The 27,450-nt window shown below is 47.4% G+C and overlaps 1 protein-coding gene and 3 long non-coding RNA genes across 10 annotated transcripts in view; 1 reads left to right on the forward strand and 3 right to left on the reverse strand.

The window, feature by feature from the left end:
• LOC140901501 (complement decay-accelerating factor-like) overlaps positions 1-27,450 on the reverse strand; it is a 101,954-nt gene that overhangs the window by 22,939 nt on the left and 51,565 nt on the right. Inside the window, exon 1 of one of the 7 annotated variants that reach the window (XM_073320434.1) lies at positions 2,297-2,472. The exons of the other annotated variants lie outside the window; for them this stretch is intronic. Coding sequence (XP_073176535.1) covers positions 2,297-2,384 — 88 coding nt within the window. The 5' untranslated portion in view covers positions 2,385-2,472. Of the gene's footprint in view, positions 1-2,296; positions 2,473-27,450 lie in introns of those variants that run through there. 7 annotated transcript variants of the gene reach the window in all.
• LOC140901510 (uncharacterized) lies at positions 9,862-13,599 on the forward strand. The gene is made up of 2 exons (XR_012155870.1): positions 9,862-12,066; positions 12,657-13,599. It is a non-coding gene; the product is annotated as an uncharacterized lncRNA (long non-coding RNA).
• On the reverse strand, positions 11,786-18,654 carry LOC140901513 (uncharacterized). Its single transcript, XR_012155882.1, has 2 exons — positions 18,062-18,654; positions 11,786-13,978 (listed from the first exon to the last, which is right to left on the reverse strand). It is a non-coding gene; the product is annotated as an uncharacterized lncRNA (long non-coding RNA).
• LOC140901511 (uncharacterized) lies at positions 21,759-25,010 on the reverse strand. Its single transcript, XR_012155871.1, has 2 exons — positions 24,475-25,010; positions 21,759-22,833 (listed from the first exon to the last, which is right to left on the reverse strand). It is a non-coding gene; the product is annotated as an uncharacterized lncRNA (long non-coding RNA).

Raw genomic sequence — 27,450 nt, forward strand, 5'->3', positions numbered from 1 at the left:
CAGTAGACGTACAAGAGAGAGAATGGCAATAGTCTTCTCTCAACATAGTAGCAAAAGTAATGCACCAGCCTCACTACTTAGATCCATCCCATCTTGGAAGATACTTTCCAAAGCCAGTAATAACGGCTGGAGTAATTTTAAGACAACAGCCAAGGATCGCTCATGAGAAAACCAGAGGGTTTTCCCAGGTTGGACTAATTTGAACTTCAGTCCCAGTGTATCTTCTATATTTTCCAAGATATTCAGTCTTTTTGGACTCTTGCTGAAAAAAGAATATAATGAAGACATTAAATTTATAGCTTTTTAAATGTCTTTTGAAGAGTCTGCAGCTCGTACTAGCACTAGTTGGAGTAGATGGCCTCTGTAGTGTGTATAGGAGAGATTAGGGTTACACTTTTCTCTGAGCAAAGCTTGTACTCCACCATGTTTTCCAGAGAAGTTTGCAGCTCCATCAAATGCACAAGCAGCCATCTGCTTGGGGTCCAATTGACAAGCATTTAACTCTTCTAAGATGTGGGTTGTCACAGATGCAGCCGATGTGTCTTCAATAACTTGAACATCTTGAAATGCATCTACTGGCCAACCAGTGACATCAAGATAACGTACACAATGTCTCAATACTTGATGCCCATTTACATCGGTGCATTCATCAGCCATGTATGCAAATTTTTTGAATGTGGTTCAATTTTTCAACTGTTGAATCTTTCACCAGATGCTTCTAGCCAGTCAGTTGAGTTTCTTGCAGAAAGATAGTGAGCAGTTGCTCGTCTTGTTCAGAACCAGTGTTCAACTTCAGGATGAACAAGTGACAATGCACTTAACACTGGCTTCCAGTTTGTAGCGTGTGGTATCTCTTGCTTAAATTGAAAATATGATGCCATAGCCATGTTTGTTCGCATGAACTGTGTTGTGTCTCCAGCATTCTTAACAGTCTCATTAACGTTCACCGGTGTTGTCCTTGGTCAGTGGGGACTCAGAGTTCATAGGTGCTTTCACATGATTCACCTCCCAGGTGGGGGGGAAGAAGGCACCTTGCTCATTCCTGCAGCTGCTCACTGTTCGCTCTGGCCACTGTTGTTCTTTGTGCCACCGTTCACTCCATTGCTCTGTTGCCAATGGCCCTGCACCGTCACCTTCTGCTGCCACCTGCCACTATGACCTCTGCGAGTTGGTCTCTTGAGGTTCCACCCGGCTCTCAATGATTTCAGCTGAGCTCTCAGTGGGGGAACGTTGGTGCTAGGGCAGACTGGGCCATCTCTTCCACAGAAACATAGTCCCACAGTTTGTCTATGCACTTAGACCCGATTATCACTGATTTCAGTTCCAGTGGTCACTTAACAAAACAAAAGACTCTCTATGGAGCCTAACAAGCTCTGTCTTTAAACAGTGGAGAGGGCAGGTTAAATCATACTTGTGACTCAGGCGGACCATCAAGCAAAACACCTGTCCCCACCCCCTCTCTTTGCCCTCAACCAGCACAGGCTAAGTACAGTTCTACTGCCCTTTACTCATACAATAAGAACAACAACATTTCATTACACCCTTCCCCCCCCCCAAGTGATTTGTAACCCAACCCCAGCCAAAATCTATCACTTGGGCAACACAGCTCTGTTTGCTGGATACCTAGGTAGATTAGGTGTGAGTGTAAATACAATCTGGTCCTGAAGCCTTTCCCCCAGCCCCTAGCTCACCACTAGCTGTCAGGGAGAGCTCATTGAGACTTTACTGACAAATCATCATTTGAAATTATTAGGTTGGCCAACATCACAGAAGTGAATGCACTGACACGGTCTTAAAAAAAAAAACCAACACCTGTAAAAGGAAGCTAGTCTATGTTCATACCTCTCAAATCTATTATACTTCTTCAGATGCACATATTTTATCATACACTTTATGTGCTTTTAAAGTGTGTATTAATATTTCGATTTCCATTCAAATTTCCAAACACTCACTAAACGAGCAACACTGCATGTAACTAGTTCACAAGAATGCGGGGGGCGGGGCAATTCAGGGGGTGTGCAGAGAAACCCCCGAGTGGGTCTCTGGCAGCGGGAACGCCCGCACCGACGGGCCAAGCCCGCTGAGCCGCCCGCTCCCATCGGGAGCCCCGGCTGTCCGGCGCCCGCTCGCTGCCCAGGGGGCCCCGACTAGCCCGGCAGCCAGTGGGGCGAGGCGCCCCCTCGGGCGGGGCTGGCTGCCTCCAGCTCCGCACCCAGCGCGGGGCAGCAGCAGGTCCCCGCCCGCCGGCCCCGCGCAGCCCGGGGCACCGCCCGCTGCTGGGGCCACCGCGACTCACCGCGAGCCCCGGGCAGGGGCAGGGGCAGGAGCATCAGCAGCGCCAGGAGCCCCCGGGCGCCGGGCCGGCAGCGCGGAGCCGAGACCATGGCAGGGCCGGCAGCGGAGGCTCAGGGGCGCGACCGCTCGCTCCGGCTCCCCCAGCACCGTCGGGCTCGGAGCTGGAAGGACAGCGGGGGCTGGGAGCAGGGGCGTGGCCAGGAGGGATGGGGCGGGGCCTGAGGAGTGGGGGCGGGGCTTGTGTCACTGCTTCGTACCCCAGTGCAGTCCGCAGAGCAAGCGCTGGGGTCAGGGGCAGGGGAGAAGAGGTTGCGCTGGGCCCTGAGTTATTGGTTCCCTCCCAGCGATCAGCATTGAGCCTGTGTCCCCGGAGGCAGGGGGCCAGCTCGCCCCTCTGCACGTGTGTCTTTGTGGGTGCAGCCGTGGGCACATTACACGGAGGGGCAGCTGCTCCGGGAACCACCCACCACATCTAACCCTTGGTTGCTTTTGTGCGTTAGGGTGTAAAATTGAAACATTTAAAGCCCTCCACCCCTCTCCCTTCCAGGCTGTATCCCTGAGTGCAACAGCCTGCCCCGGTGCTGCTGCCAGGAGCAGGGTTCCTACACTGGCCCGAGCTGTTTCTTTCAAAAGATATAAAACCCCATTGGTTGTACTCACCTAACTCTGTTCACTTTTTTTCCTTTTGTGAAGAAGCTGTACACCACCGTTATTACATTAGACCAAAAACAACTTCCTCTTTCTTTGATATAAACTCAACCATCAGGCATGATGCATTTCTCCCACAGTCTCATGGTTGAGAGGGGTGGGGGGAAGGAAGAGGAAACAGTCCCATAATGCATATACCTGGTCCATTCCACACTGCTATATTTAGTTTCTGATCCAACCCAGTAGGACACATGTCCTGACCTTCTGGCAAGAGTCACTGACTGAAAGGGGTGTTTAAAGAGGGACCGAGTAAGTACTCAATAAAGGCTCCAGGACTTGGCTAAAGTTTTTCTTAGTTTTTTTTTTTTAACGATTCTCTGTAAAATCACTATAAACGGTGAGTCACTGCGATTGAGGAAAATGTTTTATAGCACTGAAAACACGTAGTGGTTCCTAGCTGACTAAGAGGCCTGGTCTTTGTCCCACAAAGTTTACAGTCTGAGGTCCTGTTTCTCGTCGCTGCTCTGGGCTGAACTCCACCCATATCTCTAGGAAAGCCTTTATCATCCTAAGATTCTTCCTCAAATGTCCGTCACCACCACCATTCTGTCACACCTGTCAGACCTGGTTTGCCAAGCCCAGGAAGGGTACTCAGGGGAGCGAAGCTGCTCCAGGAAAGCTTTATACACAATTAGCTTCTCACAGTTATCCTTCTCTATGGCACTTGCCTCTCAGTGCAGTGACTGGCTTCTGAGCCACCCATGTGTGATTCCAAATACACGTGACATGGCGAGGTGCAATCCAGACTACTGAGGGCTGTGTCACCCCTGTCCTGCAACCTAGGATGCCTTACAATGCATTGTGGAAGTAGCTCCCACCTGGGCCATCCACGAACAGCCTTCCTCGTGCAAGTCACAACCTGCCAGGCACGCTTGGGTTACACTTTGGCTTTTATCAGCCTTGGTTACTTCTTCAGGGTAAACCCAAGACACTTCTACTCCCAGATTTCCCCTCCTCCCTTGAAAAAAAACTTTTCTCGGCCGTCCAGAGATAGTTCTGTTGTCCCTTTAAGGCAGGTGTGGGCAAACTATGGCCTCTGAGCCATTTTAAGCCAGCTCCCAAGCTCCTGCTGGGGAGCAGGGGCTGGAGCTTGCCCTGCTCCAGCCGGGGCGCTGGGTCAAGGGGAGGGAGTAGGGGGGCGTGCACCACAAAGCTCGGCCCCGCTCCGCCACGCCAGCTGGGGGGCTGGGTCAAGGGGAGGGAGTAGGGGGGCGTGCACCACAAAGCTCGGCCCCGCTCCGCCACTCCAGCGGGGCGCTGGGTCAAGGGGAGGGGGGCGTGCACCACAAAGCTCGGCCCCGCTCCGCCACTCCAGCTGGGGGGCTGGGTTGGGGGGCTGCTCCAGTGCTCAAGCTGGGGCGGTGGGTTGGGGGCCGCACCACGTGGCTCCCAGAAGCCATGGCATGGCCCCGCTCCGGCTCCTCCAGGCTCCAATGGCCCTCTCTGGGGCTCCAATGGGAGCTGTAGGGGCGGCACCTGCTAATGGGGCAGTGTGCACAAGCACCTGGCCGTGCTTCCGTGTCGGAGCCAGAGAGGGACATGCCACTGCTTCCGGGAGACGTTTCAAGTAAGTGCTGCTTGGAGCCTGCACCCCTGAGCCTCTCCCCACACCCCAACCCTGATCCCTTTCCCACTCTCCAAACCCCTCGATCCCAGCACAGAGCACACTCCTTCACCCCATACCTCTCATCTCCAGCCCCACCCCAGAGCCCTCACCCCCAGCCGGAACCTGCACCCCATCTTGCACCCCAACCCCAATTTTGTGACCCTTCATGGCCTGCCGTACAATTTCTATTCCCCAATGTGGCCCTCCGTCCAAAAGCCCACCCCTGCATTAAGGGAACGATACACAATAATTTGTCACCTCAAATTGAGTTACCCAGACAATTTAACTTAGTTTCAATAAAAGAATAAAAACAGATTTATTTAAATACAAAGAGATTTTAAGGAAGTACAAATAATGATGCATGAAAGTGAGAAATGGTTACATGAAAAATAAAGATAAAAATCTTCCTGGTGCTTAACTTAAACTATACTTGATTCAAAAGTGAAGTCCTTACCCCATCCTATCAGCATTACAGACTGAACTTTTCCTGTCAGGACACCTCCCTCAAGTCCAGCAGCTGTTTCTTCTGGTCTTCTCACATACAAAGACGGAGATGGACAGGGAGAGAGGAGTGGCTTGGGGTGTTTGCCCCTCACTTTTATATTTCATTTCCCCATTAGAAATGCAAGCTCTTGAGAGCACTTTCTCGTACAAATTCCTTCCATGTGCGAGTCAGGCAGCAAAATCTTCTAGTAAAAAGTCCCATGCTGTTTTTTCTCACCCCGTTTGCTGAAATGCAGACCTCTCTTGTCCTCTGTCTTCCCCTTTTCATTGGCTGAGGACTCTGTTTACATGTAAATTTGAGGTAAACACACATCCCTTTAAAACCTGTTTCGCCTGTTTTGCCTAATTCTTTTGGAGTTTGAACATGCCCCACCAATGTCATGCAGGGGGGAATTCATAACTTTATATATAATGCCACACACATTTTACCATGATATTGACCTGTGAATTATGAGTTTTCAAATGATACCTAACAAGGCAGAGATGATTACAATAGCATGTGGGGTGTGAATACAGGGTGCATTCGGTCACACATGTGCATTAGCCTCTATGCATTAACAAGCGCCTGGCCCCCAGTGCCCAGCTATGCCTTCTTCATGCTCTTTGACTCCATGCGCTAACTCACCAAACAGCTGCTTGATGGGATATGAGCAGAGGAATCATGGCACTTTGGCTGAGTTACCAACTGTTAAAAAGGTCAAATGGCCCACCTGATGATCACTTTAGATAAGCTATTACCAGCTGGACAATGGGGTGGGAGGAGGTATTTTTTCATATTCTCTGTGTATATATAAAGTCTGCTGCAGTTTCCACGGCATGCATCTGATGAAGTGAGCTGTAGCTCACGAAAGCTCATGCTCAAATAAATTGGTTAGTCTCTAAGGTGCCACAAGTACTCCTTTTCTTTTTGCGAATACAGACTAACACGGCTGTTACTCTGAAACCTATCCTTTTCTTTTTGCCCAGGAAAATGTTTGACTGCCACAATAATCGAACAGGGCTCTTCTAAGACTCAGCCCATGCATTGGGAACGTCTGGGAGCTGCCACAGGGCAGGGAAGGAAAGCAGCAGGCTGAGCTCCATTCAACCACTCTCTCAAAGTCAGAACAGGACCACCTCCCACTCCTCCCCCAGTACATCCCTCAAGCTGGGGGGAACCAACCCAGGCAGGCTCAGCCCCATTCCATGGGGGAAGGTGATGGTGGCGAGAGGCGGAGTTGGGCTGAGCTCCACCCAAAACAGCATATGAACCCAGTGGCTGGTGAGCTATTCCGGGATAACAACCTTCTCCTGCTGCCAGCTCATAGAGTTAGTTCTGTAGATGAAGTGGTGGCTATCTGTGGTAGTGTGTACAGTTGTATATAACAGAATTAGTTAGCTGTTTAAAAAGTACTAGGAAATTCTATTGGGTAAAAATTGATTTAGGTTGCAAAGTCAAGCACTAAGGAGTTACATCCAGCATTTCTTAAGGCTGCTCATGCATAACAACAGACTGGAAGCTGTATTTAAACAGCACCTAGGACACTGAGGTCCTGCTCCATGACTAAGGCTCCTTGGCCCTCTACTAATACAAATAAAGAATGCAATGAATCTGTGGTAGACCCAAAAGCAGAGCTGAAAACAGAACCTCCAATTTCTGACTCTTATGCTGATGCTTCAACCATGTAACCACCTTCCTTCCTCACACCCACTCATCTCATCCTCTGAGGATCCTGGATGTGAAGGTCTTACCTGCAATGGCAAGTTGTCAAGTTTAAAACTTCGACTATTTAACTACCTCAAAGGGGTAATATCTTCATCATGAGGAAATACGATTCAAAAGCTCTATGCGCTCACTGCCTATCCCTTCTTACATTTTCCTTTCAGTTAAAGATACCTGTTAAATATCTGGTAGCTTTGGAAAAACTTATCATTATAGCCTGTTTATTGACCTCTTGGCCACAATAGAGTGCATGTATTTTCCCTATTTAGAAAAAATAGCATTATTTTCACAGTGCCAACCTTCTTAACGTTCCTGTTCATAATGTAACAGGTGGTAGGGAGAGTAGGAGAGCAGCAGCTGAAGCCAGAGTAGGGATCTGAGCTCATTTTCAGTGGGTTCTTCTGACATCCTGTGGGACATGGACCAAACAGGAATATTTATCCAGATTACATCCTTTCATACTGGTTAGGAAATCCATGGACCCTAGTAAAGTTGCTTACCTACAAGAGCAAAGAGGCAATCTTCCTTCTGTTCTGTGAGCAGCCAGTGATTGGATCAGGGCAGAAAGCTAGATTTCAACTTCACTTTTACATAGTTAACCAGACAATTTCTAGTAACAAGTATGAAAACAGAGTCAGGATCTTTATTCAGGTTTCAGAGTAGCAGCTGTGGTAGTCTGTATTAGCAAAAAGAAAAGGAGGACTTGCGGCACCTTAGAGACTAACCAATTTATTTCAGCATAACCTTTCGTGAGCTACAGCTCACTTCATCGGATGCATCTGTAGCTGTAGCTCACGAAAGCTTATGCTCAAATAAATTTGTTACTCTCTAAGGTGCCACAAGTACTCCTGGTCTTTATTCAGTTTTCCTTTTATTTTTAATAAATAAACAAACAAAGACATTGTAAATCCTTCAACTACAGTTTCTTCACCTGTGGAAAGATTTGTTCATATTGCTAAACAAAACTCAATGCAGTCTGTGGATGCCCAAAAAAGAGAAAACAAATGTTTTAAATCTTACAAGAAAAATGCACCTTTACAAATAAACACCCCGTCAGTAACACAAATAATCATTTCATGAATTTTAAAAGCTTGTTTTAAGATCTCAAAAAGTTTTTAATGACTAAAATATGGAAATAATTTCACTATAGTCACCACATAGTCTCTATGTCACTGGAGAATTTGCTCTGGAGAAGTACACTTTTAATCCTACTGTACTTCTCATAAGGAAGTGCTAGTTGATTGTACAGATTGTAGATTTGATGCTGCACCCTGAAAAACTAGCTTCTGAAGCAAGCATGGCAAAGAACAGGACATTTTATACCACACAAATGTGCGTTAGGTGCTTGTCTAAAGAGGCATTGGCCCTGTGCTGCCAGACCCTTGAGCCTTTGCAGAATCTTTGTTGATTTCAGGCGGGCTCCACACAACTACAGGGTCTGTTCACACAGTACAGCTTGCAGGAGTAGAGCTCAGATCTGTTTTACGTTTTAACTAAAAACAGCACCTTATTCCAAACTTGTGCTTTCTGTGGAACTCAGGGTGGGGTCATTTCTGTGAACTGACGGCAAAAGATAAGCACATTTAGTAAGACAGGGTGTAACCTAATAGTTATGAAATAAGGGGAAATGATGTGTTTACGGTTTCACAGCCTGTTCCCTTGATTTCTAACTCACAGAGGGAGCTGGTAGTGACCCCTGTATGGAGGGTGGCTCTGTCCTTCCCTTACAACAGAGTCTTGTGAAGTTAGATTTTCTCAAACATCGCCATTGTTTGCAACAGACATTTAGAAATTCAGCAGGCAGAAAGCGCTCAGGTTAGAGATGTGCCTTTTTTGTGTCCCCTCCCAGGCAATTCCATTCAACTTAAAAAAATAAAAAATCAATCCCCATTTCCCTTCTCACTCACAGTTCCAAAAAATGTTGGCAGCCTGCCAAAAAAGACCCCCACAAATATCCTAAGTCCTACACTATGCCACTACAGCAGCAAGATGCTGCACTCGGAAAGCCTGGGAGCCGCAGCCAGGCCGTGGAGAACACTGGGTCAGGATCCGCAAGAGCCCCCTTAGCTAGCACACGGGCCGCTGTAGGTCATCTCCCACTCTGGGGGCACCGCACTGGGCAGGAGCTAGAGGCCAGTGAGGAAGCCCTGGAGCCCATCAGTGAAAGAACCGTCAACCTGAATCGTTAGTGGCAGAGGGGCTGGAACAATGTTTATAATGGGGGTGCTGTGAGCCATTCAACCAAACTGTAAACTCTGTATACAATGGAAACTACTTCAAACCAGGGGGTAGAGCAGAATCCCCAGCACCCCTAGTTAGTAGAGAGAATCCCTTCATGGTCTCTATTACTTCTCTCTGTTGTAGGGTTGCCAACCCTCCTGGTTTCACTGGGAGTCTCCTGGAATCAGGCCCTATTTCCTGGAGGCTACTGCAGCCAAACCGGGAGATTTGGGGCATTAGCAGTCTGGCAGCTCAGCGGGGCTAAGGCAGGCTTCCTGCCTGCCCTCGCTCCGAGCCGCTCTCAGAAGTGGCCGGCACTGTCCCTGCAGCACTTGGTGGGTCGGGGGACAGGGGTCTCTGCTCGCTGCCACCACCCCAAGCGCAGACTCCACAGCTCCCATTGACCAGGAACGGCGGCCAATGGGAGCTGCAGGGGTGCTGCCTGCAGGCAGGGGCAGCATGCAGAGCTCCCTGAACCCCCTGCGCCTAGGAGCTGCTGCCAGACGGATGTACCCAGTCGCTTTCGGGAGCTGCCCAAGGTAAGCGCCGCCCCCACTCCCTCCCTCCCACACCCCAACCCCTGAGCCCATACTCTGCACCCAAACTCCCTCCCAGAGCCTGACCCCTCACCCCCTCCCACACCCAAACACCCTCCCAGAGCCTGCACCCCAACCCCTGCCCCAGGCTCAGCCCAGAGCCACCTCCTACACTCTGAACCCCTTCACCCCGCCCCCCAAGCCCACAACCCCTCCCACATCTCAACCCCTGCCCCAGCCCGGTGAAAGTGACTGAGGGTGGGGAAGAGCGAGCGAGCGATGGAGGGAGGGAGGGAGGGGGGCTAGAGTGAGCAGGGCCTCGGGGAAGGGGCAGGGCAAGGGTGTTTGCATTTGTGCCATTAGACAGTTGGCAACCCTACTCTGTTGGGCCCGCTGTCAAGTCTGCACAATGCAGAAAATCCACATGCGTTAGGTGCATTACCCTTGTAATTGTTCCAAGAGCTAATTCTTTAAACTCTAGTAAGCTATCGACTCCCAAATACCAGGGGGTGATATCAGTCCCAGCCTGGGAGGTGACATTGTGGGTGTGCACAGGTCTTTTGTGCACACCCAGCAGGGCTCAGCCATGAGAGCTCTGAACAGATCTAAAACCAACTCATTTTCTAATAACGTGTATTCCTCTCCACCTTCTCCTCCTGCGGGATCCCAAAACACCAAGGTGCCCTAAAGCTCCTGCAGGCTACTGGGTCAAGCTCATCAGCCCTACTACAGAATATGAGAAGGCGGCCAGACACTCAACACTATTGGGAAGTGTGGGGTATTTCCCTCATATTGGGAAGGATTATAGCATTTGATTCCACTTGGCTCTGTTCCCTTAGGACACAACCACCTCCCCTTTGCATCTCTGTGGTCTAAAACAGCCTTCCTATGTTCCTCTTTACTTCCTCCCTTTTCCATTTCCTTTCAAATGGCGAAGTGAACACACAGATCTACTGAGCTCCACCAAGATAAATACGTAACTGGCAGCTGTACCTTTGGATAGCACCACTGGGTCTGTTCCGATGAAAGAGTCTGTGACAACAAGCTTTATCCTGCTTGGAAACTCCTTTGCCCAGCCCAGATGCTCCCCCAGAGATAAGCTGAGTAAAACAGATCAGGCCAGGCAGATGTTAAGGGGAAAAAACGAAAGCAAGTGCAACACAAACAGAACCCCTCTCTGAACTACATGCCTGATCTCCAGTCTACCATGCCTAGGAGCACGATCAGACACCAACTAGCAGAATGATCTGATGAACAAAAGCTTGGGAGTCCGTGAATTCTGCTATTAATTATAGAGCTCACCCTCCTTGCTTAGGGTCAGATGGTGATCTCAACTTCAGGAGTGTAACAACAGGGTTATTCCATAGATTTCACTGGAGTTATCACTGGCTTTAAACTAGTATAAACATAATCAGAATCTGTCTCTTGGCATATAATGGGTAAGGCTGGACATATTAGGCCAGATTCCAGGCTGCTTTGTACCACTGCTGCAGCGTGTAGGGACTGCAAAGGGAGTGGTGTGGTCCCCAGAGGAATTGTTCCAGTGCAGGGAAAGCATATCCTGGCATATGCAGCCTGAAAGCTGCCTCTCACGCAGCCCCTGGTGTAGGGAACTGCCAAAGGCATGAAGAGAAGTGGCCAGAACACTTCATGCTTTGGAATTCTTGGCTGCAGGGAAACCCATTGGCAGCGGCAGTGGGAAAGCTGCTGAGGGTTATGCGGGGGTGTGACTATTCCAGGAACAGGTGGGACCTGTGTGGGCGCGTAGTGCTCTAACTGAACGTACACAGGAGGCTGCACAGGCCCTCAGAGCCTGAGGAGCCCGGAATCAGAGAGGTATAAAGGGGGCTAAAAGCCCCGACGTCCTGGTCAGAGCCTTGTGTGCCACACCTCTTGTGAGCAGCTGCACAGTCTTGTTCATATCTTTCAGTCACAGCACTTCCTGTCAGTGAAGATTTGAACTGTTAGTGGTCATGACAAGGCATTTCTGTTCCACCTCTGAACACTCACTTTCTACATTCGTGGCTCTCAACCTTACCAGACTACTGTACCCCTTTCAGGAGTCTGATTTGGTCTTACATACACCCAAGTTTCACCTCACTTAACTACTGGCTTACAAAATCAGACCTAAAAATACAAGAGTGTCACAGCACACTATTACTGAAAAATTGCTGACTTCCTCGTTTTTACCTTATAACTGTAAAAATCAGTCAATTAGAATATAAATATTTTATTTACATATCAGTGTATAGCATACAGAGAAATATAAACAATTTACTGTCTGTGAGAAATTTTAGTTTGTACCGACTTTGCTAGTGCTTTTTATGTAGCCTGTTGTAAAATTAGGCAAATCTCTAGATGAGTTGATGTACCCCCTGGAAGACCTCTGCATACCCCGAAGGGTACACATACCCCTGGTTGAGAACCACAGTTCTACATCATCCAAGAGAAAACGTACATTGAGGAGCCAAAGTAGCTTTTAGCTTTCCACAAAGGTATGTACGCAGTCCGCTCCCTCCCCTCACACACATTCCTGTCCTGGGCCTTAAAATAACACAGCCAAGTTCATGAAAGAGAATTCTCTGTGGAAAACATTCACCGATCAGTCATTTTGAGCACCAGGTAGTTGATAGTTTTATTAGGGAACTTGGAATTCCATAGGCATCCCTTAGATCAGACTCTAAGGGATTGTCTATATTAGAAAGTTGTGCCAATTTAACTCTATCATCATAGATAGTCCGCACTACGGGACTCAGTTATGTCTGTACAAAGGTGCTTACAGCAGTAGAGCAAATCTCGTATGGGCAAGGGAATAAGTTATACCACTATAACTGCATCCATATTAGTGCTTTTACCAGTGTAACTATTCTGCTAAAACATCACACATCTAATGGAAACAGATATACCAGTCAAACTTTGGACCAAGCTGTAGTGCAATGTACACCGAGGGATGGGTGAGGAGGCCAGTTGCCCTGGGTGCCAATTTCCAGCACATACAAATCAACATCAGGTTGTGTGCGTGCTTTAACTGAGGCTTTAATTTTACTCTTTGCTCTGACTTTGCTTTTTGCTCATCCATTTGCAGGGGACCAGAAAATGAAACACCGAGGGCCAGCCAGAGGAATGAACCACTATTTAAACACTTCTTTCTTGGTTGTGGTGTCACTAGCTGGACATCTCAACTAAATCTAGTTGTAAAATTTGATGTGAGGTGCTCTAACTAGCACACACATTAGTAAACGCAGCAATGCCTGTCTGACGTTGCACTCCATATGTTTTTATGGAAATATGAGTGTAAATATAAAGTAACTGGAATATGCTGTATGCAAAAGGTCTTTTGTAAGGTATTATTACAAAGCTTATAATCTACTGAGTGTGTTCATCCTAGTTGTACCAAGGTATCATTCTTGTATCTGAAGCTAGACATATGAAGTATTATTCTGAAGTCCTATTGTAACTATGGAAAGTGTGGGCCATTAATGGTGGCTTGGAATCTTGATGGCTCCCATTAACTGGGACAATTGATTGTGAATAGCTTGGTTTACTCGCAAACTTTCCTGGGTACCTGCAGGCGAGCCCTGAAAGAATGGAGAATAAGGTCTTACAGTGACATGTGATCATGTCACCTGGCGCTTTTCCATTTTGAAGGAGGGGTGGGGGCCCAGAGAGACAAAAGATTCCCACCTTGTGCCAAAGCTATGAAAGGGGGTGGAACAGAACCAAGGGGGCTCCCAGTCATGTGAAATCCCCTGCTTTTCACCTAAGATTCCTGCTGGAACGAACAAGGTCTGTACCAGGGGAAAGGATTAGGCCCAGACTAGGAAGGAGTCTAGTCTGTGAAAGAAGCTTATTGGAACATCTCTGAGGGTGAGATTCACCTGTATTCAGTTTCTTTATGGATTAGGCTTAGACTTGCGTGATTTGTTTTATTTTGCTTGGTAGCTTACTTTGTTCTGTGTGTTATTACTAGAAACAACTTAAATCCTACTTTTTATACTAAATAAAATAATTTTCGTTTATGAATTAAACCAGAGTAAGTGATTAATACCTGGGGGACCAAACAGCTGTGCATCTCTCTGTATCAGTTTTATAGAGGGCAAAATTTATGAGTTTACCCTGTATAAGCTTTATACAGAGTAAAAAGGATTTATTTGGGGTTTGGATCCCATTGGGAGCTGGGTGTCTGGGTGCTGGAGACAGGAGTACTTACTGAGCTGTTTTCAGTTAAGTTTGCAGCTTTGGGGGTGTGGTTCAGACCCTGGGTCTGTGTTGCAGCAGTCTTGTGTGTCTGGCTCAACAAGACAGGGTTCTGGAGACCCAAGTTGGCAGGGAAGACAGGCTCAGAGGTAGTTTCAGCACATCGGGTGACAGTTCCAAGGGGGTCTCTATGACCAAACCCATCACAACCTGCAGGTCAGATTTTCACCAGGCACTGAGTGCAGTGTAGGGACTACAGACTGTTACTATTACTATTACTATTACTAACGATATTGCAAAATATAAGCCAACACATATCAGTTGAGGAAGCAAAATACTCACTGAAAGAAAAACCCTGTGATCAAGCACTGGCCAATTATTTGACCTACTAAGCATGGGAGAATTAGCTGCAATGAGCATTAAGAATTATATGATAGAGGGAAACAAAATTGCAGCACCATAAGATATTCAAAAAATAATTGTTTGGGTAATCTGAAAATTCTATATAGTTGTATGTGTGTATTTCTGCAAGGCTTCCAGTACAATTCAAAAAGGAAATGGAGAATAAATGCATCCCCAATATAATTTTAGCTATAAATTTCAGTGTAGTAATTTCTAGGCAAACGGAAGAATTCCTCTGCTATTGTAAAGGCTTCACGGAATCAATCAACTAATAGCATGCAGAGTTAAATCCTATTACAGGATTTAATTTGAAAGGAAGGTGGTATGAAGATTTCATGAAACTCATCTAGCCAGTAAAAATAATTCAGAGTGAAACATTCTCTTTTTCATAGCAGAAAGACAAACTCTTATCACATGTAGCACCTTTCTTTATGAGGGACCTTAACATGCTTTAGAAATTTTATTAAACGTACACAGCATTACCATATACAACATTGAAAATCCTAACAACACGTCTACACCGCTAGAGTAAAAGGCAGCAATGGATACATTAGGCTTCAAAGAGGGGAGAGAGAGAGATAAGGTGGCTGTGCTGACCAAAACCAGGGCAAGGAGCTCAAGGGAAGCATTTGAGCTACCAGGCTACAGGGCTTATACATCTGGTTTGGTTGTTTTGAGTTAACTGCATGGCAGAAATGTGCCTCAACAGACCTTTGTCAGATCAGTGTCAGTTCAGATCAAACCCAACCTCGAGAGGGTGATTTCTATGTTCATACATGAGTCTCAGGTGTGCTTTCCCTTGCAACAAATACTACCCAGTAAAACTGACTCTATTCCCAGGAAAGCAGTTTATAACCCACAATGGGGTTGGGCTTATTGCCGGTGCCATTGAAACACAACACAAACATGCCATGCATGCATCTGAAGAAGTGGGTATTCACCCACAAAAGCTCATGCTCCAATACGTATGTTAGTCTATAAGGTGCCACAGGACTCTTTGCCGTTTTCACAGATCCAGACTAACACAGCTACCCCTCTGATACTTAACACAAACATTAAAGACTTATCCCTGCACCTCCCCGGAAGGAAGGTACATTGGTCTTATATCCAGGTTAGATACTAGGAACCTGAGGCACAGAAAGATTCAGACTTACTCAAGTCCACATGGCAAGTCTGTTGGAGAACTGACAGCAGAGTGGAAAGAAACACTAATCTCCTGACTCCCAAGCCACTGCCTGAATCACAAAGCCATCCTTCTCCCCACAGCACTCCAGGGGTCTAGCTTGTGTCATCCTTCTCTTTGGGGAATCTGTATGTCAGTCTCCTAGGAGATACAGGTTTCAAACTAACCACTTATTTAAACACCTCAATAAAAGGAACAGTGCTTTAACTCAAGAGAAAACTTCAATAAAGGCTTTGAGTGAATCAGTTTCCATCCATCTCCTTGACTTTGTGTCTTTCTGGGAAAGAGTTTAGGTTTTAAAGCCAAAAAGGACCATTGAGTGGGACCTCTAACACAGGCTACAGAACCTTATCCAAGATTTTTGCATCAAGCGCGGTACTTCTATTTGAGCTACAGCATCTCGTTAGAAAGACATCCAGTTTTGATTTAAAAAATGTTAGGTGATGGAGAATCTGCCACATCCATAAGTAGATTGCTCCACTGGTTATTTACCCTCAGTTAAATAGTTACACCTTATTTCTACTTGGAATTGAGCCTTATTTCGTGTCCAGCTTCTCACTTGTCCTCTTCACAAGCCTCTTGGCTTCCCATTAGCCTCCTCTGTTTGGAAATACCTAACTACAAAGTATCAGTTTTTTAAAAATAAAAATACTTCAATGTGCATAACAGTGCCCCTGAGACATTACCCAGAGGGATGAGTGTTGATAAACAATGGCGTTTGGCAGCACATTTGTATATTTGTTTTAAGAGTCAAACTGCCCAGATAATTTTGAACACTTTGGCACAACCCTAGCTAGAACCTAATAGATCAAAGGTGGCACAATTAAAAGTGATCAATCTCATTAAACAACCTTTCTTTGTACCACATGCAGCCCTTGGACTAGAGAAAGATTCACCACTGTAAAAGCAAGTTCCCTCTTCGATGGAAAAACAAGCAGCAAGTAACTATGTAGCCATCTAGTTTAACTCCGAGGGAATTTAATCAAAGACACAAATGACGGGACATTTGCAGCTTGGTTCTCAGGGGCAAAATGTAACTCCCCTTGACAACCATGGGAGAACATGTAGCCGCCTTCTCAACTTGTAAAAAATACACTTCAGTTTGGCACAGTTTTGCTTACTAGAGAAATAAGTCTGACGTTGTGTCCATTGAAGTCAATAGCAAAAATACCTATGAACTGCAGGACTGGGCCTTTGGAAAAGAAAAGCCAGGAATAATAGAGCCATTAATTAGATAGTGACAAATAAATGACCATGAAGGGGCAGATGCTGCATTTTCCATAGATGACAATGGGAGTTGTGGTACTTAGTAACTAATCATTTCAATCCTGCTCCCATTAATGTCAGTGGCAAAACGCCTGCTTGATGTAAGACATTCAGATTTTTAAGGTGGTGGGGATGGGGAGGCCCTCCCCCCACTCCAAATTTGCATTGCTCAGCATATGCTGGTACAATTCACAGGCTCACCTATAGTATGTGAATTACTTTAAAAATAATCAAAACAAAATGTCCATGTTATTACCTCCCAGTGAGAAGGAAAACCCAGAGGCCTCTAAAGTAGGCACAGACTGACATCAATTACAAACCTCCTCTACCAAACAGAACGTTTAGTTTGTGAGAGGTTTCAGAGTAGTAGCCGTGTTAGTCTGGATCCGCAAAAAGAAAAGGAGGACTTGTGGCACCTTAGAGACTAACACATTTGTTTGAGCATGAGCTTTCGTGAGCTACAGCTCACTTCATCGGATGCAGAGTTAACACTGGCCCTGCCTTTAATCTCCCCATTCCCAGGAAGAGCTCGGTTTTGTTCCTTTGACCATGGTGCTCTTCCTAAGGGCTTCCAGGTCAGAGGGATTAAGAAGTCAGAGTACCTTACACACTGTTCCCATCACAACCTTTTCTTGTTTGCGTCAGTGCTAAGGGTGGCTCTAAGTCATCTCCATGCAATGAGCTATGTACATAACTAGTTTTGCATAGTTAGAGTACAAGGTTACGATTTGCACAAGTGAATCCTAGGGAGCGTTTGAATCTCTGCCTCCCCTTCATGTTTCACAACACTTTAGACAATAGCCATCCCTCAAGCAAGGTACCTGGAAATGAGTTTTCCTGAGATTCCCCCGCCCCCGCATTCAAAACTGTTGTTTTCCGGACTGGACTACAACAAACCACACTGCCGGAAATAAAACATTCTTCCATGGTAACAGATGCTTTGCAGACCACAACCCACTGACATATAGGCAGGGACATTTTCCTGTTTGTGTATGGACTCAAACAGACCCAGTTATTGATGGTTGAAAGCGTCAGCTTCTCTGCGAGGTGTCATGTGTCTGGTTCAGAAAGTGATACAATGGTTCTCAAACTCAGTTTCCCGGAACAGGCACAACAGAAAGTATGAACTCATTTGTTATCAGCATTGATATCACAGATAGCAGCGAATGATCAGTCAGGAAAGGTAACAGTGACAAACCATTTTTAACAGGAACAGCAAACTGAAATGGGCTCGAGATTATAACCCTCTATTTAACCGGATTTACTTCTTACACTTCAGAGGCGTAGAAAAATTAGCACATAGTGGTGCTTGTGGAGTGAAGTCTTACTCAGTATGAGTAAGGGCGACAGGATTGGGCGCAGAATAGTGGGGTAGGTCGTGCACAAAATGACTGTTAGAGAGTGGCCTCTGGCGGGCACGCAGAAAAGATCACATTGCCTACCTTCGTCCAGGATAGCACAGGAAAGCAGCCGCGAGGAGAAGCAAGAGGCTGTGGGTCAAATTCAGTTCAGGCTCTCTGCAAGCAGAGAGGCGGCCTTGGCCTGCGCGTTGCAATGCGGTGCTGCAGAGCGCAGGGGAGACAAGCGGCCCGAACCCCCAGAGCACAGCGCAGCAGCCTGGATGCGCGGAGTCAGTGTAACTTCTGGGCTCAGCGCCTAAGGATCCCCGGGGCGGATTGAAATTGCTCCCTGACACCAGGAGCTCTCCACTCAGCAAGTCACCCCCCGGCCCTTTCTGCGCGCAGTCGCCCTCACAGGTCGGAGGGGACAGAAGCTTCCCCCCCGGCATGGTATTTCTCCGCTGCTCGAAGGGGCTCCCCCCCGCCTGCCTCCAACCACCGACAGGAGACACCCCCAGCCGCAGCCCCTGGGCCTTAACACTCCCACCAACGGGACAGAGTTTAGCCGCCCAGGCAGAAGCGCTCCTGGGAGCTCGCAGAGATGCGGGGCCGGGCTGGGGCAGCGGGGAGCTGCCGCGCGGCCCCTCGCCCTGCTCGCCGCAAAAACTGGCTCGGATTCAGCAACCAGCCCCAGCGTCCGCAACCAGGAGAGCCGGGGGCGGGGCCAGCAGCGGAAGGGGGCGGGGTCTGACGGCTGGGGGCGGGGCCTGTGTCCCTGCTGGGCGCTCGCGCGCTCTCCGGGCGGCGGGGCGTGGGGGGCGGTGTGGGTACATTCACTGCCATGAGCATAAAGAGCCGGAGGACTTGTGGCACCTTAAAGACTAACAAATTTATTTGAGCACAAGCTTTCGTGAGCTACAGCTCACTTCATCGGATGCATTCAGTGGAAAATAGAGTGGGGAGATTTATATACATAGAGAACATGAAACAATGGGTGTTACAATACACACTGTAAGGAGAAAGAAAAGGAGGACTTGTGGCACCTTAGAGACTAACCAATTTATTTGAGCATCAGCTTTCGTGAGCTACAGCTCACTTCATCAGATGCTTTTCTCACCCTCCGCCCCCCACAAACCTGGATTTGTGCTGGAAATGGCCCAACTTGATGATCACTTTAGATAAGCTATTACCAGCAGGACAGTGGGGTGAGAGGGGGTATTGTTTCATGGTCTCTGTGTATATAATGTCTTCTGCAGTTTCCACAGTAAGCGTCCGATGAAGTGAGCCATAGCTCACAAAGGCTTATGCTCAAATAAATTGGTTAGTTTCTAAAGTGCCACAAGTACTCCTTTTCTTCATGGGGAAATAGTTTTACTTTGAGTAATGACCCATCCACATCCCTTTCCCTTTGTGTTTGCAGGTGCGTCAGGAAGGAGGTGTCCCCCCCCCCCCCGCAAGGCTGACCCTGCAGCTATTCCCTCACTGCATCTTACAGAATCGATACAGGCAATAGTATAATGCGTACTCCACCTGCAGAAATGGATTTATCCTCACAGGCTCCGGAGAGAGAGACAAAGGTTTTATCCCCATTTGAGAGATGAGGAACTGGAGACCCAGAAAGGGTATGATCTGGCTGCACAAAAGGAGTTAGGCTTTGCGATGCTGAGCACCTGGAAACTTTCAGGCCCCTTGAAAATCGCTGTGATTCACAAAGCCCGAGTTAGGCACCTAAGGGTCTATCAAAGGAATAGAGGGAGATAGGCGCCTTAGATTGTGATCCACCAAAGCCAACGCGAGAAGCAGGGAGCCACCTACGCTGGCCAATGGGAGATGCTGAGGAGAAATGGCCCTTCAGCCCCCACCAGAGATAGGCAGCTAGCTTTGGGAACTGCTCCTCTGGAGTCAGGCAACTTACGTGTCTTACCAGAATAAGTTAGGTGCCTGCCGCACTCTGTATAAAACGGCTGGAGATGGCATTAGCTGTACCCACCTGGTAACATTTAGCCCCATAGTGAGCACACTCTCCTGGGATGTGGGGAGACCCAGGTTCAATTCCCACATCAGGCACAGGGGGAGGAAGGATTTGAACATAGGTCTCCTACGTCTCTCAGCAGAGTGCTGTAACCACTGAATATGAGATAGTCTGATGGGGGCTCCCTCGGTCTATCCAAGTGAAGCTGCTGCACTGTGGGGAAAAAAGAAGGAAAGTGATTGGAGCCAGGGTCTCCCAGCACCCAGCTGACTGCTCCACCCAACTGCAGCGTCTCTCTGGCTCTGTGACTGTTTGAGTACGTACCAGAGTGGACCACGGAGCTGAAAGTTAGAAGGGGGGCACTGGCACCGCCAGCTTCTCCTTCCGAGGGTTAGGCGGAACGTTTTGGGCGTCACAGAGATGCTGAAACCAGGACTTAGGCAGGTACAATGGGGCCTTGGGCACCTAACTCCTTTTGTGCATTCTGGCCTATGTGACTTACCCGAGGCAGAACAGAGAATCTGTGGGAGAGACAAAAACAGAGCTGAAAACAGAACCCACATAGCTGCTGACTCTTAGTCCTGTGCTTGAAGCACACGACCTTTCTTCATCCCCTTCCTTTTGCCAGCTTTGACTGCGGAACCTGCACGTGAAGGTTTCATCTGTGACAGAAAGTGGGGGTATTTTGTAATTACTTCAATACCCCAAAGAATTAAGCACCTTACCTCAAGGGAAATGACTCAAAACCTTTTTTACAATCTCCGCCTAGCCCTCTCCTTAAATTTGTATCTATGACCTTTCACATAAAAATACATATTCCCAAAGCCACCGTAGAAGAGGGAGATACTTGGACCATAATGGCCTTAGTTTATTGACCACTGGGGCAGACTGCAAGGCTCTTTGCTATCTAGAAGAAGTTTTGGGACTGTTTTCAGAGTTCCAACCTTCTTAACATTTGTTTTTGCTGCTGCATAGCAAAGAAACACCTGGAAGCAGGAGAGAAATTGATCTTAGTTCACTGGACTCCTCCAAGCTGCAGTCTAGTGCATAGGACTAAAATTTAGTTGTTTACCACAAATATACGGATGGGTCCCTGGTCTTCCCCATTATGTGGGGAGCCCTGCTGGGAACAGGGATGTTGTGTGAGGGCCAGGGGAATCATAGAATCATAGAATATCAGGGTTGGAAGGGACCTCAGGAGGTCAATTAGTCCAACCCCCTGCTCAAAGCAGGACCAATCCCCAATTTTTGCCCCATATCCCTAAATGGCCCCCTCAAGGATTGAACTCACAACCCTGTGTTTAGAGGGCCAAAGCTCAAACCACTGGGGAATAGGTGGGGGTGCGGAGGGAACCAGGGTGGGGAGCATGTATATTCCTTCATTGCTGTCTCCCCTGCTCTAGAGCTGCCTCTGTATGACAAAGCCTGTGTTATGAATGCCATGCTCTTCCGCAGAAGTAGCTCTGTGGCATCTTGCCTTGCCAGTTCACACCCTAACGGGAAGTGAGGGTGGGGGAAGGATTGCAGCCGTAGTTGATGCTCTAGCGCTGATCTCAGCTCTGAACAGTGGCGATCTCCTTCCTCCGACAGCGATCCCGTGGGAGTCTGGCTAAACAGAACTGAGTCAACTTCTGACACACATTTTGAAAATCCCTCCACACAAGTAAAGATACTTATCTGCAAGAGGAAAGAAGAGAACTTCTTTCTGTTCTGTAAGCAGCTAGTGATTAGATGAGAGCACAGGGATAGATCTCAACATCACTTTTAAATAGTTAATGAGACAGTTTCTATTAACAGGTATGGCAAAAATATCAGGATGCTAGAGTCTTTATTCAGTATCCCTTTAATTTAAGAAAAAGGCATATTCCAAATAACACATTGTAAATAACACAGATATCGTCAATTATAGTTGAAGTGCAGCTTCCGGTCACAAAAAAGGTGTAAGTAACATTTTAAATCTTTATATCTCATAAGACAGATGCCGAAGTGTTTGATTATACTTTTCTGAATATAAAAAAAGCTTATTTTAAGATCTACAAAGTCAGATTTTGACAACTGACATATAAAAATAATATAGGCACTAAACCACTGGAGAACTTCTCAGGAGGACGCTTTTGATCTTGCTGCTTACTTCTTATAAGAAAGTATTAGTGGATTGCAAGGAAACAAACGTGATAGCCAAGATGGCCAGGGATATAACCCCATGCTCTGAGCGTCCCTACTCTCCCATTGCCAGAAGCTGGGACTGGCTGACAGGGAATGATGGATCACTCAATAACTGCCCTGTTCTGTTCATTCCCTTTGAAGCACCTGGCTACATGGACCATTGGTCTGACCCAGGATGGATGTTTTCATGAAGAATCTACAACATTCCACCTAGTGTCTGGCATCTTCAAATTTCTGTTTATAGAGTAATATGCACTCCATGATGGAAGCTTGTAAGCAGGGATCTGAAGAGGCTCTCTTGCTGTCTGCAGTTAAAGCCACAACTCACAATCCAAACCATCCACGCTCTGATGGTGACTTTGTTGTTAAAGGGGAAACATTTAGCACTATGGAGAGGCCGAATAAGGAACCAGCTGCATGTTCAGAAGAGCGAATAATTTTGATGCTATGAACTGCCTTTCTTGCTTCAGAAGCCATTTTCAAGGGCAAGAGCAATGATCCACCTCCAGTCTTTCTGCTTTACTCAAATACAGTGGATTCCTACTACAAATCCAGAGGAAACAAGTTGTAGCGAAAGTAATAGCAGCTACCTGAGAGGGGGGCATTGTCGTCTATTTTCACTACAGAAATTTCAGTACAAAATCTATGACATTTATCTTCTAAACTTTTCCATGATTTTCTTCCAATGTCTGTAAATTTGTAAACCATAGGCATCAGCCAGCACCAGTCATGTATCCTGAAAAAGGAAGATAAACAATTAAAATCAAGTTTCAGAGTGGTAGCCATGTTCGTCTGTATCAGCAAAAACAACAAGGAGTGCTTGTGGCACCTTAGAGACTAACAAATGTATTTGGGCATAAGCTTTTGTGGGCTCGAACCCACTATATACTTCAGTCTTACACACATCTTTCTTTAGACTTCAAAGTATTCATTGAAACTAAACTTTTCATTGGTTGTACTTTTCAGTATTGTCAGGAACAAATACTAGCTCTTGTATTAGGTGTAACTGCACAGAACAGAAACATTTTAAACATTTCAGGTTAAAGCAGAGGTTATGGCAAAATCTTAGAAAAAGCAGGAGAAAACATGCACCGTGGATGTCACAGGGCTAGGGTTAATTTGTCAGCAGAGGTAGTAACTGCAAGGGACAAACAACAAAAAAGTGACTGATGACAAGTGTTGATAATTACACAAGCTAACTAACGGAGAACTAGGCTATCCTTGAATCTGCTTTTCTCCCCACTATAAAACCAAAGCTGAGCTGGAACATTCCTCTGGAAGTTCCGCTCTGCACCAGGAACGGACACCTGCGGAGATTTACATTTTTATTGTGGCATATTAGTTTCTTCAGTGTCTAGTCACACTGAATATTCTTATTTAACAATGGAGCAGGTGAATGGTATTTAAAATACTGTATAGTCCTTACGAAGGTTTCAGAGTCACAGCCGTGTTAGTCTGTATTCGCAAAAAGGAGGACTTGTGGCACCTTAGAGACTAACCAGTTTATTTGAGCATAAGCTTTCGTGAGCTACAGCTCACTTCATCGGATGCATACCGTGGAAAATACAGAAGATGTTTGTTTTTATACACACAAATCATGCAAAAATGGGTGTTTATCACTACAAAAGGTTTTCTCTCCCCCCACCCCACTCTCCTGCTGGTAATAGCCCATCTAAAGTGATCACTCTCCTCACAATGTGTATGATAATCAAGGTCGGCCATTTCCAGCACAAATCCAGGGTTTAACAAGTACGTCTGAAGAAGGGGGGCTTTGGGAAGTCCACATGAGCTTCTTTATGATAGGTTTCAGAGTAACAGCCGTGTTAGTCTGTCTTTGCAAAAAGAAAAGGAGGACTTGTGGCACCTTAGAGACTAACCAATTTATTTGAGCATGAGCTTTCGTGAACTACAGCTCACTTCATCGGATGCATACAGTGGAAACTGCAGTAGACATTATATACACACAGAGACCATGAAACAATACCCCCTCCCACCCCACTCTCCTGCTGGTAATAGCTTATCTAAAGTGATCATCAAGTTGGGCCATTTCCAGCACAAATCCAGGTTTTCTCACCCTCTGCCCCCCCCCCCCCAAACTCACTCTCCTGCTGGTAATAGCCCATCCAAAGTGACCACTCTCTTCACAATGTGCATGATAATCAAGGTGGGCCATTTCCTTCACAAATCCAGGTTCTCTCACCCCCTCACCCCCCTCCAAAAACCACACACACAAACTCACTCTCCTGCTGGTAATAGCTCATCCAAAGTGACCACTCTCCCTACAATGTGCATGATAGATACTCAACACAACTAAGCACAACTAAGCTCTTCATGATAGATACTAAAGGCAATTAAGCAATTACTTTAGTTTACATACCTGTTTTAAAGCACCATACACTGTAACTACACACACCCACACCCCGCCATATCATCCATTTGAGAAACTAGCACGTGCAATGCTGCCTCCTTGTAGATTAAATCTGGTCTTTGCTTATAATCTTTCTGGCTTTATATATTTATTTTTCACCCAAAGAACACCACATGATTTTCTCCTTCATTCTTAAGAGGGGACTAGGGAAGGCTGCTGGGAGCACATCAGACCCGCCCTCTGCTCTCCACACTGGCTCAGAAGCAGCAGAGGCTCGACTTGAGAAGCTGGGGCGCTGAGATTTGGGCGGGGGGTGCGCCGAGGAGCCCAAGGCTCAGAGGGAAGAGTCTACCCAGCCAGTGCGGGGCAGCAGCAGGTCCCCACCCGCCGGCCCGGCGCGGCACCGACTCATCGCGGGCCCCGGGCAAGGGCAGCAGCCTCAGGGGCGCCCGGGCGCCCGGCCGGCAGCGCGGATCCGAGACCACGGCGGGGCCGGCAGCCGAGGCAGGACCGCAGGCTCCGGCTCCCGCAGCACCGCCGGGGCCAGCGAGGGAAGGGGGCGGGGAGCAGGGGCGTGGTCGGGAGAGATGGGGCGGGGCTTGTGTCCCTGCTTTGCACCCCGACGCGGTGCTGGGGTTTGGGGCAGGGGAGAAGAGGCTGCTCTGGGCCCTGAGTTATTGGTTCCCCCCAGGGATCAGCATCGAGCCTGTGTCCCCGGAGGCAGGGGGAGCTGGCCAGGCACAGGCAGGGAGGGGGCTGGCTCGCCCCGCTGCATGTGTGTCTTTGTGGGTGCAGCCGTGGGCACATTACATGGAGGGGCAGCTGCTCCTGGAATCACCCACCAGATTTTACCCGTTTGCTTCTGTTCATTAGTGTGTAAAACTGAAACATTTAAAGCCCTCCACGGGTCTCCCTTCCAGGCTGTATCCCTGAGTGCAACAGCCCTCCCCGGCGCTGGTGCCAGGAGCGGGCTTCCTACAGGGGCCGAGGCTGTTTTTTCCAAAAGATATAAAAAACATTGTTTTTAAATGAATCTAGTGCTTTTAATTAGATACCTTCTGAATGTCCAGTCTTCACCTTCTAGCCTGCAGTGGAAAAGAAATCGAAGAAGAGTGTTTTTTCAAATGTCATTTGCTTCATTTGGGTTCAGGGATTTGGCTAGAAGTGGGTGATCAGGGAAGGGGAGCGAAGAGAGGAGGGAGACAGTGGGGAGAGGGCGGGGCCTGGGCAGAGTGGGGGCAGGGCCTGGGGCAGAGCAGGGGGGAGTATGGGCGGGGCTACAGGTGGGCTGGGGAGGTGGGCTGGGGAGCTGGCCTCCTCAAGCGACCACTTCACCCACGGCCCACTACGGCAGGTAAGAGCGGCTCGTCTTGAGCGTTGTGCACAGAGGACACAAGTAACATTAGATGCTAAGAGAAAAGGAGTACTTGTGGCACCTTAGAGCCTTTTCTTTTTGCGAACACAGACTGACACGGCTGTTACTCTGAAACCTGTCATTAGATGCTAAGGAATCTGTGGGCAAAATGTATTTTTATGCAAATGCAGGAGAGCCACATCTGACTTGGCAAGTTAGCCAGCCACAGTGACAAACAAGCTGAGAACATCTGTTATACATGCAAGTGACACTTTCTTCATTAGAATTCGATGCATTTCACCTGATTTCCCAATTCTAAATTGGTCCTGGGAGGTATAAGCCAAGCCAAGAACAGCAATTATAACAGTTGGGCTAGTTCTGGCAACAGGTCTGTGTTGCTAAAACAAGCAGGCAGAGGTGCAGTGGAAACTCCGCAGAGAAGTTGCAAGTGACCCTGTAGAGCCCTTTTGGAATCTTTGAAGCCAGCCGGAAAGGCTTCTGAGGAAATAGCTCTCACACGCCCTGCTGATTTCCTTCCTCAGGGCGATGCTCTGATACACCAAGCACCACATCCATTTAACACGCTTCGTCACACTGGAGCAGGGTGGAGCAACCCCTTGTGAATGTCAGTCTGTTGGCTATAACCACAAACTACAGATCAAACCACCCCACTTGTACAATTAATACTTATGTTAAGCACTCAAGGAATTCAGGGGCAGGGGACTGGAGCATTTTCCTTACATTTTTTTGTGGAAATCTGGGTTCTAAAGCCAACCCTCCCACCCCTACCCCCCAAAACTCATGTGTTTCATTCCAGTCCCCATTTATGCAATCCACCAGAATACTGCAAAAATCAGCATGGCTGGTAGTTTCTCCAGCGAAGAGGCCCTGAATTAAATAGGGGAGAGTACTGCTGGTAAGAATCCCATTCTTTGCCTAAAACAGGGAGTGGAAGGAGGGATTAACTGTTAAATAGAAGGGCATGTTGTAGATAGAATTAAGGACCACTGGCACAGCCCTATGGGAGCTACTGCCGGGGACAGCAGGGGATTGATGGTGCTGACAAAGCTGTGTGGGGGAAGATTGCACTGTGCCTGCCTGTACTTGCCTCTGGTCAGTGCTATTCTTCCCTCCCTGTAACCAGCACTAAATTGACAAGCCAACAAAAAGTAAAAGCCAGTTGTTGCTTAAGCAGCAGGAGTGAAATTCTATCAAGCCTCTCCTGCTCTGTACAGAAACAGCCTTTTGCCACGTTTTGTACCAGTTGAAGCACATTTTCAAACTCTTGGTAAAAAGATAGTGAAGACTTGAGTTACTTCACTTTGGATTTTGCTCCTTTGCTGACTGCTTCCTGATAAAAGGTTTTAGCTTTGGAGCATGCAGATATATGGCAGAGATGCATACGTTACACAACATTTGTGTCTGCACTGAGGCGGGAAGTGGAATGGCTTAATTTAGATGGGGATAGGTGAGACTTGTCCAGAGAAGTGCCAAAAGAATTGTGATTTTTACGCAAGATGAAAAATGGTAGGGGAAGAGCAAAGAAGGTTCCTTCGTAATGTGGAGATGCTGAAGTCTGAATTTGGGAGGAGACAGAAATTACCGTGCAGAGAGTGTTGCCTCAATTCACG

This window comes from Lepidochelys kempii, chromosome 21, assembly GCF_965140265.1.
Source record: "Lepidochelys kempii isolate rLepKem1 chromosome 21, rLepKem1.hap2, whole genome shotgun sequence".
NCBI lineage: Eukaryota > Metazoa > Chordata > Testudines > Cheloniidae > Lepidochelys > Lepidochelys kempii.